The sequence below is a fragment of the Nerophis ophidion genome, linkage group LG15 (genome assembly GCF_033978795.1).
Source record: "Nerophis ophidion isolate RoL-2023_Sa linkage group LG15, RoL_Noph_v1.0, whole genome shotgun sequence".
Lineage (NCBI taxonomy): Eukaryota > Metazoa > Chordata > Actinopteri > Syngnathiformes > Syngnathidae > Nerophis > Nerophis ophidion.
In genome coordinates, this window is record NC_084625.1 from 43,525,872 (window position 1) to 43,539,643 (window position 13,772).

The 13,772-nt window shown below is 41.6% G+C and overlaps 1 protein-coding gene across 3 annotated transcripts in view; it reads left to right on the forward strand.

Moving 5' to 3' along the window:
- The window catches only part of LOC133569680 (tyrosine-protein kinase yes-like), a 107,889-nt gene that overhangs the window by 82,734 nt on the left and 11,383 nt on the right, over positions 1-13,772 (forward strand). For all 3 annotated transcript variants that reach the window (XM_061922202.1, XM_061922200.1, XM_061922201.1), the window contains 5 exons: positions 841-940; positions 7,230-7,328; positions 9,937-10,040; positions 10,117-10,266; positions 12,802-12,957. In XM_061922202.1, coding sequence (XP_061778186.1) covers positions 841-940; positions 7,230-7,328; positions 9,937-10,040; positions 10,117-10,266; positions 12,802-12,957 — 609 coding nt within the window. The remainder of the gene's footprint in view (positions 1-840; positions 941-7,229; positions 7,329-9,936; positions 10,041-10,116; positions 10,267-12,801; positions 12,958-13,772) is intronic.

A 13,772-nucleotide genomic window follows, 5' to 3' on the forward strand; every position in this document is an offset into this window, starting at 1 on the left:
TTATCGACTACGGACTACAAAGGCGGAGGCGTGCAATTTTTCAGGACTTATGCATATCCCAAATACAGATCAGCAGGTACCAGAAGGTAAAAGTTGCTTTTGCATAATTTGCGAAACAAAATGCCAGATAATAATACTCGTTTGTTAAAGCACAGTACAATCCATCAAGCGGTGCAGCTTCATAGCTTACCAAAGTCGTACTAAAATATTTTGATACACTTTTGAGCGCCAGATGTCTATCCACCCATCCATTTTCTACCGCTTATTCCCTTTGGGGTGGCGGGAGGTCCCTGGTGCCTATCTCAGCTACAATCGGGCAGAAGGCGGTGTACACCCCGGACAAGTTGCCACCTCATTACAGAGCGCCGGGTGTAATGTACTATATTTTCAAAGGAATATATAACATTTTGGTGTTGTTTACTTGAGTCATACTGCAGTCTACACTATCTCTTATGTGTGACTGCCATCTACTGGACACACTTATCATTTCACCATGTACCGAATAAAATAGCTTCGAGGTCGGTATGCAAAACCAGAATTATTCCGTACATTAAGCGCACCGGGTTATAAGGCGCACTGTCGAGTTTTGAGGGGGAAAAAAGTATCTTAAAGTGCGCTTCAAAGTTCGGAAAATACGGTAGCAGTTTTTACTTTTGTTTATTGTTTATTATTGACTTTGTTTTACTCAAACAATTGTACGTAATAAAAAATAGGGAAATTGTTTAAATATTGTGTGGGTTATTCCTGCCATGTTGTATATTTGAACCGACTCCAATACAGAGTAGTCGGTTCGTTCCGATACTTTTGCCCACATGATGTATGTCGGGTGTGTGATTACAGGTGGTGTGACTTTCTTTGTGGCGCTGTACGACTACGAGGCCAGGACATCAGATGACCTTTCATTCAAAAAAGGAGAACGCTTCCAAATCATCAACAATACGTACGTGTCATCATCAGTCAGTGTGGTGGAAATTTATTGACAGGATATTCCAGATCGGGGGTGTCAAACTCATTTTAGCTCAGGGGCCGCAAGGAGGAAAATCTACAAACCCCAAAACCAGTGAAGTTGGCACGTTGTGTAAATCGTAATTGAAAACAGAATACAATGATTTGCAAATCATTTTCAACCTATGTTCAATTGAATAGACTGCAAACACCAGATATTTAATGTTCGAACTGGAAAAACTTGTTTTTTGCAAATATTAGCTCATTTGGAATTTGATGCCTGCAACATGTTTCAAAAAAGCTATCTGTAAGTGCAAGTTAAAACTGTACTATTCAAAGCGAAAGCCATTTATCAACAACACCCAGAAACGCTGCCGGCTTCGCTGGGCCCGAGCTCATCTAAAATGGGACCGATGCAAAGTGGAAAAGTGTTCTGTGGTCTGACGAGTCCACATTTCAAATTGTTTTTGGAAACTGTGGACGTCGTGTCCTCCGGACCAAAAAGGAAAAGAACCATCCGGAATGTTCGAAGCGCAATTTTCAAAAGCCAGCTCATCAAACACTTGTTTGGAACATCCCACAGGTGTGCAGGCTAATTGGGAACAGGTGGGTGCCATGATTGGGTATAAAAACAGCTTCCCAAAAAATGCTCAGTGTTTCACAAGAAAGGATGGGGCGAGGTACACCCCTTTGCACACAACTATGTGAGCAAATATTCAAACAGTTTAAGAAGAACGTTTCGCAAAGTGAAATTGCACGATATTTAGGGATTTCAACATCTACGGTCCATAATATCATCAAAAGTTTCAGAGAATCTGGAGAAATCACTCCACTTAAGTGGCATGGCCGGAAACCAACATTGAATGACCGTGACCTTCGATCCCTCAGACGGCACTGTGTCAAAAACCGACATCAATCTGTAAAGGATATCACCACAAGCTCAGGAACCCTTCAGAAAACCACTGTCACTAAATACAGTTTGTCGCTACATCTGTAAGTGCAAGTTAAACCTCTACTATGCAAAGCGAAAGCCATTTATCAACAACATCCAGAAACGCTGCTGGCTTCGCTGGGCCTGAGCTCATCTAAGATGGACTGATGCAAAGTGGAAAAGTGTCCTGTGGTCTGACGGGTCCAGATTTCAAATTGTTTTTGGAAACTGTGGACGTCGTGTCCTCCGGACCAAAAAGGAAAAGAACCATCCGGAATGTTCGAAGCGCAATTTTCAAAAGCCAGCTTCTGTGATTGATTGATTGAAACTTTTATTAGTAGAGTGCGCAGTACAGTACATATTCTGTACAATTGACCACTAAATGGTAACACCCGAATAAGTTTTTCAAATTGTTTAAGTCGGGGTCCACGTTATCAATTGATGGTATGGGGGTGCATTAGTGCCCAAGGCATGGGTAACTTACACATCTGTGAAGGCACCATTAATGCTGAAATGTACATACAGGTTTTGGAGCAACATATGTTGCCATCCAAGCAATGTTATCATGGACGCCCCTGCTTATTTCAGCAAGACAATGTCAAGCCACGTGTTACAACAGTGTGGCTTTATAGTAAAACAGTGCAGGTACTAGACTGGCCAAACTGTAGTCCAGACCTGAATGTGTGGCGCAATATGAAGCCTAAAATACCACAACAGAGACCCTGGACTGTTAAATTAAAGTACCAATGGTGAAATTATTCTCTGCATTTGACCCATCACCCTTGTTCACCCACTGGGAGGTGAGGGGAGCAGTGGGCAGCAGCGGTCGCCGCGCCCAGGAATCATTTTTGGTGATTTAACCCCCAATTCCAACCCTTGATGCTGAGTGCCAAGCAGGGAGGTAATGGATCCCATTTTTATAATCTTTGGTATGACTCACCTGGGGTTTGAACTCATGACTTACTGATCTCAGGGCGGACACTCTAACCACTATAATGGAAAAGAATTCCACGTGAAAAGCTTCAAAAATTGGTTTCCTTAGTTCCCAAACGTTTACTGAGTGTTGTTAAAAGGAAAGGCCATGTAACACCGTGGTAAAAATGCCCCTGTGCCAACTTTTTTGCAATGTGTTGATTACCATGAGTTGATTAATGTGGACCCCGACTTAAACAAGTTGAAAAACCTATTAGGGTGTTACCATTTAGTGGTCAACTGTGCGGAATATGTACGGTACTGTGCAATCCACTAATAAAAGTTTCAGTCAATCAATCAAAACCATTAAATTCTAAGTTCATGATTATTTGCAAAAGAAAGTAGTTTCTCAGTTTGAACATTAAATATATTGTATTTGCAGTCTATTCAATTGAATTTAATTTGTAAAAGGATTTGCAAATCACTGTTGTTATGCCCATTTGATTGTAGACGCTTACTGCCACCTTGTGGTGATATGACAATACTACACTTCATTAGTTTGGGTACTTTTGGGTTGACAAGGAACCCTCTTCGAAACACGATCTTTCGAAATGATCGCTGCATAATACACTGTACTTTGTGTGTATGGTCCAATCCAACAGTGTTCGCTTGACATCTCTGTTCCATAGTAAAGCTTGACTGTCATCTTTCGGGAATGTAAACAATGAAACACCTGCTGTGTTTGTGTTGCTAAAGGGGGCCGCAATACACCGCTTCCCACCTACAGCTTTCTTCTTTGACGTCTCCATTATTCATTGAACAAATTGCAAAAGATTCATCAACACAGATGTCCATAATGCTGTGGAATTATGCGATGAAAACAAACGACTTATAGCTGGGAACGGTGCTGGAACAAAATGTCCTCTACAATGCGTCATCATACCGCGACGCTTTAGCATGATACTTCTGCGCGAAATTTAAAATTGCAATTTAGTAAACTAAAAAGGCCGTATTGGCATGTGTTGCAATGTTAATATTTCATCATTGATATATAAACTATCAGACTGCGTGGTGGGTAGTAGTGGGTTTCAGTAGGCCTTTTTGGTCATTTGAAAACATCACTGCACATCATAATGGCAGCTACACTTTCCATCTTAAAGATCTAAAAAAATATATTTAGGAATGTCCGGCGGGCCAGATTGAAAAGCTTAACGGGCCGCATGTGGCCCCCCGGGCCTTAATTTGCCCAGGTCTGGCTTATACATTTGTCATTGTCTGTATTTCAGTTTTACAAACATAAAAGTCCAGTGCAAGACATAAGTACAGATAGGAAAACACAAAGCAAAATCAACAACAATAAAGAGCTAAATGGATTAATCTGCTTTGGAACTTTATTAGACGTCTTGGATTGTTTGTTAGCTGTCTGCCAAGCTGTATGACCTCAACACGTACAGTGAGGGCAGAACAATTGTATTCTGGTTTTATTTATAATTTACACAACGTGCCAACTTCACTGGTTTTGGGGTTTGTGGGAAAATTAAACTTTTTCTTGGAACGATCTATGTGTCCGCTTTTGTCTTTTATGACCGACATTTTATGGAAATGAGGCTGCCAAAGCACGATCTGTTCAAAGAAGAGGAATAAATCGGCATGATTTACTGTTGGGTCGAGGGGGGAGGAGTCCCAGCCTCACTATATTGTGTATATAACACAGGCCTGGGCAATTGTTTTGACTCGGGGGGCCAAATTTAGAGAAAAAATGTGTGTGTTTAGGAACACTAATACAAAACCTCATCAATCCAATCCAATCCACTTTATTTATATAGCACATTTAAACAACAATAAAGTTTCCAAAGTGCTGCACAGCCATGTTAAAAACAATATTATGCTCCACCAATGACTGAATAAAACAAAAAATGAATAAAAATAAAACCAATAAAAACAATATAAAAACAAATATGATTAAAAACTATTTTAAAAGGTAAAATCAATTAAAACAGTAAAATAAAAATCAAAGTGTATAAAAAACACAGAGGACAACAGAGAACAGAGGACCACACAACTCACGTAGTGTTAAAAGCCAAAAAATAAAAGTGGGTCTTAAGACGAGACTTAAAACACTCCACTGTGGAAGCAGTTTGAACATGGAGGGGCAGAGTGTTCCAGAGCTTAGGGCCGACCACAGAGAAGGCCCTGTCTCCCCTGGTCTTAAGTCTGGTCTTGGGCACCACGAGCTGGAACTGGCTCTCGGAACTCAGGATAAGGTCCGAGATATATTGAGGTGCCAGTCCATGTAAAGATTTAAAAACAAACAGCAATGTTTTAAAATCAATTCTAAAATGAACAGGGAGCCAGTGCAAACTCTGAAGAATTGGGGTTATATGCTGGCGTTTCCTGGCCCCTGTTAAAAGTCGTGCTGCCGCGTTCTGGACTAACTGCAACCGGGAAGGAGATTTTTGGCTAATGCCAGCATAAAGTGCATTGCAGTAGTCCAGGCCACTTGAAATAAAAGCATGCACGACTTGTTCAAAAAGGTTAAAAGATAAAAACGGTTTAACCTTTACTAAAAGACGAAGGTGATAAAAACACGATTTTAAAACGCCATTGACTTGTTTTGTCTAGTTTAAAATGTCTGATTGAATGCTAAAAATATCACACCCCCTTTCGATCGAAATATTTTATGATAAAACGAAACACAAAAAAATGCAACAAGCACAGCGAAATATGAACGCAAAGGGATAAAAAAAAAAAAAAACACCTACAATATGATACATTACTAAGCTTTACAACTTTGTTAAAATCCCCTTCCGCGTCTGTCAGGCTGACACTCTGTGGAAAAGCTCCCCACCCACACTGCTTGGTGCCTCGTCCGAGCTGCTGTGACTTCGATTACCATAGTAACTAATTAGATTACCATAGTAACTAGTATATCATGCAAAAGCGGCGATTCCAACCATTGAAATGCTTTGTATAGTTCAATACTTCCGGTAATTTGAAAACATTACTGCTCATCATAATGGTAGCTACATTTTACCTCTTAAAGATCGAAAAAAGTTATTTAGGAATGTCCGGCGGGCCAGATTGAAAAGCTTAAAGGCCTACTGAAACCCACTACTACCCACCACGCAGTCTGATAGTTTATATATCAATGATGAAATATTAACATTGCAACACATGCCAATACGGCCTTTTTAGTTTACTACATTACAATTTTAAATTTCCCAGGAGTTTCGTCTTCGAAACGTCGTGTAATGATGACGTGTACGCAAGACGTCACGGGTTTTTAGGAAGTATGAGCGCTGCACACACACGCAGCTAAAAGTCGTCGGCTTTAACGGCATAATTACACAGTATTTTGGACATCTGTGTTGCTGAATCTTTTGCAATTTGTTCAATTAATATTGGAGAAGTCACAGTAGAAAGATGGAGTTGGGAAGCTTTAGCCTTTAGCCACACAAACACACGGTGATTCCTTGTTTAAAATTCCTGGAGGTGAGACTTTCCTATGGATCACAGCGCGGTCAAGCCAACATGGATCCCGACCAAATGTCAACCAGCAGGTTTCGGTGAGAAAATTGTGGTTAAAAAGTCAGTTCTTACCGGGGGAAAAGCTGAGCTTGTGCCGTCCATAGCTGCCGTCGACTCCCATGAGACACTGCACGTCAAGACACCCTTCCGACTATCAGGTACTATTTAACTCACTAAAACACTAGCAACACAATAGAAAGATACAGGATTTCCCAGAATTAACCTAGTAAATGTGTCTAAAAACATCGGAATCCGTACCAATGCAATCACGTTTTTTTTTCTTTCTAGTCAGTCGCTATCAATATCCTCAAACACAAATCTTTCCTCCTCGCTCAAATTAATGGGGAAATTGTTGTTTCCTCGGTCACGAATAGCACTTTTTGTTGGAGGCTCCCCATTAAAAACAATGTGAATATGTGAGGATCCATCGAACATGTGACATCATCGTCTGCAACTTCCGGTAGAGGCAGGGCTTTTCTCTTAGCACCGAAAGTTGCAAACTTTATTGTGGATGTTCTCTACGAAATCATTTCAGCAAAAATATCAAGTATGACACACAGAATGGACCTGCTATCCCCGTTTAAATAGGAAAATCTCATTTCAGTAGGCCTTTAACGGGCCGCATGTGGCCCCCGGGCCTTATATTTCCATGGTCTGATCTAACAGAATAGCTATGGCGACATCCAGTGGACACATTGAGAACAGCGGTGTCTTTCATTTTAAAAATGCAACTCCATTTTTCCACTTGAACTCATCCCGCGGCCTAGATTAAACTCGACCTTATCCGGCCCGCATGTTTGATATCACTGCTCGAGATGTTCGCAAGGGTATCACACGGTTTAAGTAGAGGACGCAGCAGCCGTCATCCCGCCTCTAAAAGTGATGTTTAATTGACACTTGTGTCCCTCTGCAGAGAAGGAGACTGGTGGGAAGCGCGCTCCATCAACAGCGGGCATAAGGGCTACATCCCCAGCAACTACGTAGCCCCTGCAGACTCCATACAAGCTGAGGAGTGAGTATCTACTTCTGTATTTCTCACAGCCACCCAGGCATACTACAAACCCCGTTTCCCTTTGAGTTGGGAAATTGTGTTAGATGTAAATACAAACAGAATACAATGATTGGCAAATCCTTTTCAACCCATATTCAGTTGAATATGCTACAAAGACAACATATTTGATGTTCAAACTGAAAAACTTTTTTTTTTTTAGCAAATCATTAACTTAGAATTTCATGGCTGCAACATGTGCCAGAGTAGTTGGGAAAGGGCATGTTCACCACTGTGTTACATCACCTTTTCTTTTAACAACACTCAATAAACGTTTGGGAACTGAGGAAACTAATTGTTGAAGCTTTCAAAGTAAAATTCTTTCCCATTCTTGTTTTATGTAGAGCTTCAGTCGTTCAACAGTCCGGGGTCTCTGCTGTCGTATTTTACGCTTCATAATGCGCCACACATTTTCGATGGGAGACAGGTCTGGACTGCAGGCGGGCCAGGAAAGTACCCGCACACTTTTTTTTTTTTTTTACAAAGCCACTCTGTTGTAACACATGCTGAATGTAGCTCTGCATTGTCTTGCTGAAATAAGCATGGGCGTCCATGAAAAAGACAGCGCATAGATAGCAGCATATGTTGTTCCAAAACCTGTATGTACCTTTCAGCATTAATGGTGCCTTCACAGATGTGTATGTTACCCATGCCTTGGGCACTAATGCACCCCCATACCATCACAGATGCTGGCTTTTGAACTTTGCATTGATAACAGTCTGGATGGTTTGCTTCCCCTTAGGTCCGGATGACACGATGTCGAATATTTCCAAAAACGATTTGAAATGTGGACTCGTCAGACCACAAAACACTTTTCCACTTTGCATCAGTCCATCTTAGATGATCTCGGGCCCAGAGAAGCCGGCGGCGTTTCTGGATGTTGTTGATAAATGGTTTTTGCTTTGCATAATAGAGCTTTAACTTGAACTTACAGATGTAGCGACAAACTGTATTTAGTGACAGTGGTTTTCTGAAGTGTTCATGAGCCCATGTGGTGATATCCTTTAGAGCAGGGGCGCTCACACTTTTTCTGCAGGTGAGCTCCTTTTCAATTGACCAAGTCGAGGAGATCTACCTCATTCCTATTTATAATTTATATTTATTTATTTATGAAAGAGACATTTTTGTTAACAAGTTAATGGTGTTTAATGATAATACAAGCATGTTTAACACACACAGATTCCTTTCTTTCATGAAGACAAGAATATAAGTTGGTGTATTTGATTCTGATGACTTGCATTGATTGGAATTAGACAGTGGTGCTGATAACGTCCGCATTTTCAAATGGAGGAAAAAAAAGTCCTCCTTTCTGTCCAATACCACATGAAAGTGGTTGGATTTGGAATCTCATTTGTCCAACTTGCATACTCGTTTTTAAACACTTTGTTATGAGAGTAGCATATGTGTGTGGCCCTTTAATGTCTGGCAGCAGGTGAGTGACGTCAGTGAGTGTGCGGGTGGGCAAGCAAGTGAGAAAGCGGTCGCTGAGGGCGGGGGAGAAATACATTGGCATTAAACTCCGTAGCTTGCTAGCTTGTGCACGCTAGCTTTCTGAGACTCTTATTTTGTTAGCACAGGCAGGATGAAACAGGTATTTTATGTTGAAGACAGGAACTGTGCAGTCGGTCTTTAGAGTTTTGACAGTAGGTACGGAGTCTCTAGAAATAAAATGTGTTTCTCTGCGTCCGCCCTGTTAGTGATTTTTTTCTTAAATATGAGCTCGCAGCAGCCAGCGTCATCTCACAAGATCCTCGGGTGCCGAGAATGTCAAACAACTGACGAAAGTGAAGTCTTGGTATGATTGATGATTGCTCATTTTTATGTATATTTTTTAATGCCTGTCTTGATATCGACTGACACACCCTCCGAGATCGACCAGTCGATCGCGATCGACGTAATGGGCACCCCTGCTTTAGAGATTAATGTGGGTTTTTGATACAGTGCCGTCTGAGGGATCGAAGGTCACGGTCATTCAATGTTGGTTTCCGGCCATGCCGCTTACGTGGAGTGATTTCTCCAGATTCTCTGAACCTTTTGATGAAATTATGGACCGTAGATGTTGAAATCCCTAAATTTCTTGCAATTGCACTTTGCGAAACGTTGTTCTTAAACTGTTTGACTATTTGCTCACGCAGTTGTGGACAAAGGGGTGTACCTCGCCCCATCCTTTCTTGTGAAAGACTGAGCATTTTTTGGGAAGCTGTTTTTATACCCAATCATGGCACCCACCTGTTCCCAATTAGCCTGCACACCTGTGGGATGTTCCAAATAAGTGTTTGATGGGCATTGCTCAACTTTGTCAGTATTTATTGCCACCTTTCCCAATGTCTTTGTCACGTGTTGCTTGCATCAAATTCTAAAGTTAATGATTATTTGCAACAACAATTTTTTATCAGTTTGAACATCAAATATGTTGTCTTTGTAGCATATTCAACTGAATATGGGTTGAAAATGATTTGCAAATCATTGTATTCTGTTTATATTTACATCTAACACAATTTCCAAACTCATTTGGAAACGGGGTTTGTACATCTTGACCGAATGTGAACCACTGTTCTCCTCGCACCACCAGGTGGTACTTTGGCAAAATGGGTCGTAAAGACGGGGAGAGGCTGCTGCTGAATCCAGGTAACCATCGGGGGACTTTCCTGGTGCGCGAAAGTGAAACCACTCAAGGTACGCCAGCAGCTTTTCATAAAGACACACATTTAAAAAGCTGAGCGGCATGTTAGCCTGATGGTCTCCTGTCCAGGTGCGTTTTCTCTCTCTATTCGAGACTGGGACGAAACCAAGGGCGACAACGTGAAACACTACAAGATCCGCAAGCTGGACAGCGGCGGTTACTACATCACCACGCGGGTGCAGTTTGAAACATTACAGCAGCTGGTTGAACACTACACAGGTAAAGGTCCCGTGCTAACCAATCCCGCACTTTTTTTTTTTTAATACCATTGAATCAACTTGTTATTTTATGCATTTATCATCCATATTTGAAGTGTTCATGTGTGTAACCTTAACCCAGGGGTCGGCAACCCAAAATGTTGAAAGAGCTACAGTCGTGCTCATAAGTTTCCATACCCTGGGAGAATTTATGGTTTCTTGGCCATTCTTCAGAGAATATGAATAACACAAAAACCTTTCTTTCACTCATGCTTAATGGTTGTGTGAAGCTATTTATTGGCAGAAGAAAGCCATTTCTGCGCAAATGCCACAAAGTATCCCGCTTACATTATACCAAACAGCACAGAAACAAGCCTCAAAACTTCTGGAAAAAAGTAATTTGGAGTGATAATGTAGACAATGCAGCCCACCTCAACCGACGCAGGAGGGGGGAGGGGGTTTGTGCTAGCGGGGTGTATAATGTAGCCTGGAAGAGTCAGGGTTGCATGGGATTCTGGGTATTTTTTATGTTGTGTTTATGTTGTTACAGTGCGGATGTTTTCCCGAAATGTGTTCGTCATTCTTGTTTGGTGTGGGTTCACAGTGTGGCGCATATTTGTAACACTGTTAAAGTTGTTCAAACTGGCACCCTCAGTGTGACCTGTATGGCTGTTTAACAAGAATGTCTTGCAGTCGTATTTTTGCGTCTGCAGAAGCCCCATAAAACACGAGACCTGACTGGTAAGCTTTTTGTACAAGTTGTGGAGGGCATTAAAGACAGCGCCATCGTAGTACGCTCTTATTTTTGTTATTTACTCAGCAGACGTCCGAGGGAAGGGTAACTCTGTATCCCGCGAGTCTCCTGGACAATTCGGGAGGAATTGTATGCGTGATGCTAATGAGGGGGCATTCAAATAAAACTCACTGGCCGCACTAACATCACATTTTCATATTTAATTGGGGGCCGTCTGTCTGAGACCCTTAATTTATACATAGCACAAAGCAAAAAAAAAACTGTATACAGTGTTATTTCATTATAAATTTCAAGTCTTTTGGCTCCCATTATTTTTTTTTTTTTTTGTGAAAGGGGTCAAAATGTCTCTTTGAGTGGTAAAGGTTTCCGACCCCTGGTCTACCTGAATCCCTCAGTTTCCACGTCTTAATCAGTGTTTGAACACTGCTGATTGGCCTTCTCAATTCCTTGCATAGCTTTTGAAACCCCTTTCCTGTTTTATGCAGTTCAGTTGCCTTTCTCGCAGATCCTTTGACAATTATTTTGCCTTCCCCATGACTCAGAATCCAGAAACATCTGTGCAGCACTGAATGAAAGATGCAATGGTCTGTCAGAATCCCAGAGACTCAATGACCTTATATACGCACACATTAATTACAAACAGGTCACAGGTGAGGATTGGAACCTTGATTAGCCATTCAAACCAGTTTGTTTCAACTTTTGTGCGTGTTATCATATCAAAGTCACTGGGGTATGTAAACTTTTGACCGGGGTCATTTGGGTACTTTCTTTTGTCATTTTGATTTTAAAAGAGTAAATACAGTTGTTTGCCAATAAATAGCTTTACACAACCATTAAACATGAGTGGAAAAACATTTTTTTTGTTATCATTCATATTCTCTGAAGAATGGCCAAGAAATTATAAATTCTCCCAGGGTATGTAAACTTATGAGCACAACTGTATATTGGACAAAAATACAAAAGGGGCTGCAAAAAATGACGAGTTATATTACATTAAGTGTTATAATGAAGGCAACACATAACATAAGTGCATACTTGCCAACCCTCCTGATTTTCCCTGTAGACTCCCGAATTTCAGTGGCCCTCCCAAAAAATCTCCTGGGGCAACCATTCTCCCGAATTCCACCCAGACAACAATATTGGCGGCGTGCCGGCCTAGTCACATAATATATGCGGCTTGCACACACACACAAGTGAATGCAAGGCATACTTGGTCAACAGCCATACAGGTCACACTGAGGGTGGCCGTATAAACAACTTTAACACTGTTACAAATATGCGCCACACTCTGAACCCACACCAAACAAGAATGAGAAACACATTTCGGGACAACAGAACAAATACCCAGAATCCCTTGCAGCACTAACTCTTCTGGGACGCTACAATATACACCCCTCTACCACCAAACACCGCCCCCCCATCTCCCGATTTTGGAGGTCTCAAGGTTGGCAAGTATGGTGTGCACCCCTGGTCGAGATACTACATTACCCGGAAGGCTTAACGCTGTAGACATGAACTGGAAGTAGTTATAAGCTATGGGACGACAATTGTTAAATAAAGAATTGATATATAGGTACACCTTCTTCCTGCTTCGTCTACACCAGAAACAAACATGAGTTTTAATTGGACCGTGCTGTTCAGAGCCAAATTTGATTGGTTAAAATGTGCGAGGCTGCGTATCATTTGCAGGTATTGGTCAAATTTGCATGAATTGGCACTATCGCACATTAATTCCCGAAAGGGACTGGTTAATGCCACTGAAACTCAGTTCTAGTTCACGCCCTTCTGCTCTCTCTGCTGCAGAGCACGCAGACGGCCTCTGCCACAGGCTCACCACACTTTGTCCAACCGTCAAGCCTCAGACGCAGGGCCTCGCCAAAGACGCCTGGGAGATACCTCGCCACTCCCTCAGGCTGGAGCTCAAGCTGGGCCAGGGCTGCTTCGGAGAGGTCTGGATGGGTAAGGCGCAGCAAAACAGCAGGAGATGCGTTGAATCACTGAAGCGTTCTGTACGTCGAAAAATGCCTGTAAGGTAGGGGTGTAACGGTAGGTGTATTTGTATTGAACCGCTTCGGTACGGTGGTGTACCGAACGAGTTGGTAACCTAAAGTCTTAACAAGCTGCTTTGCTTCTTCTGCCTCTGTGTAAGCACCCAGCATTGTCCCACCCACACAACCATCTGATTGGTTACATATATAGCGGTAACAGCCAATCAGCAGTGCGTATTCAGAGCGCATGTAGTAAATGCTTCAGCGTTGAGCAGATAGGTGTTTAGCAGGTGAGCATAAGGCAGCGTACTCTCCCCAAATGATAATAAACACCTCCCAGTCAACTGCGACTAACATCACTGTGAGCCCGTTGACCTTCTAGAAACTTAAACTTTACTGTTTTGATTTTACCCTTTAAAATTGTTTTTAATATTTGTTTTTGTATAGTTTTTTTTTATATTGGTGTTATATTTATTTATTTTTTGTTTTTATTCAGTCATTGGTGGAGCGTAATATAGTTTTTTTACTATTGTTTTTAACATGGCTGTGCAGCACTTTAGAAACGTTATTGTTGTTTAAATGTGTTATATAAATAAAGTGGATTGGATTAAACTGCAGCTCAGCTCGTTTGCAGTTCTGGCTTGAGGTGAAGGCTAATTAGATTTTAGCGTAACGTTAGCTAATTTTGCGGTGTGTGTGTGTGTGTGTATGTGTTTTACGGACAGAAAAGCTTTGAATGGTAGGGTCCCTGCTATCACGTTGATAAAAATATAACATTTACATAAT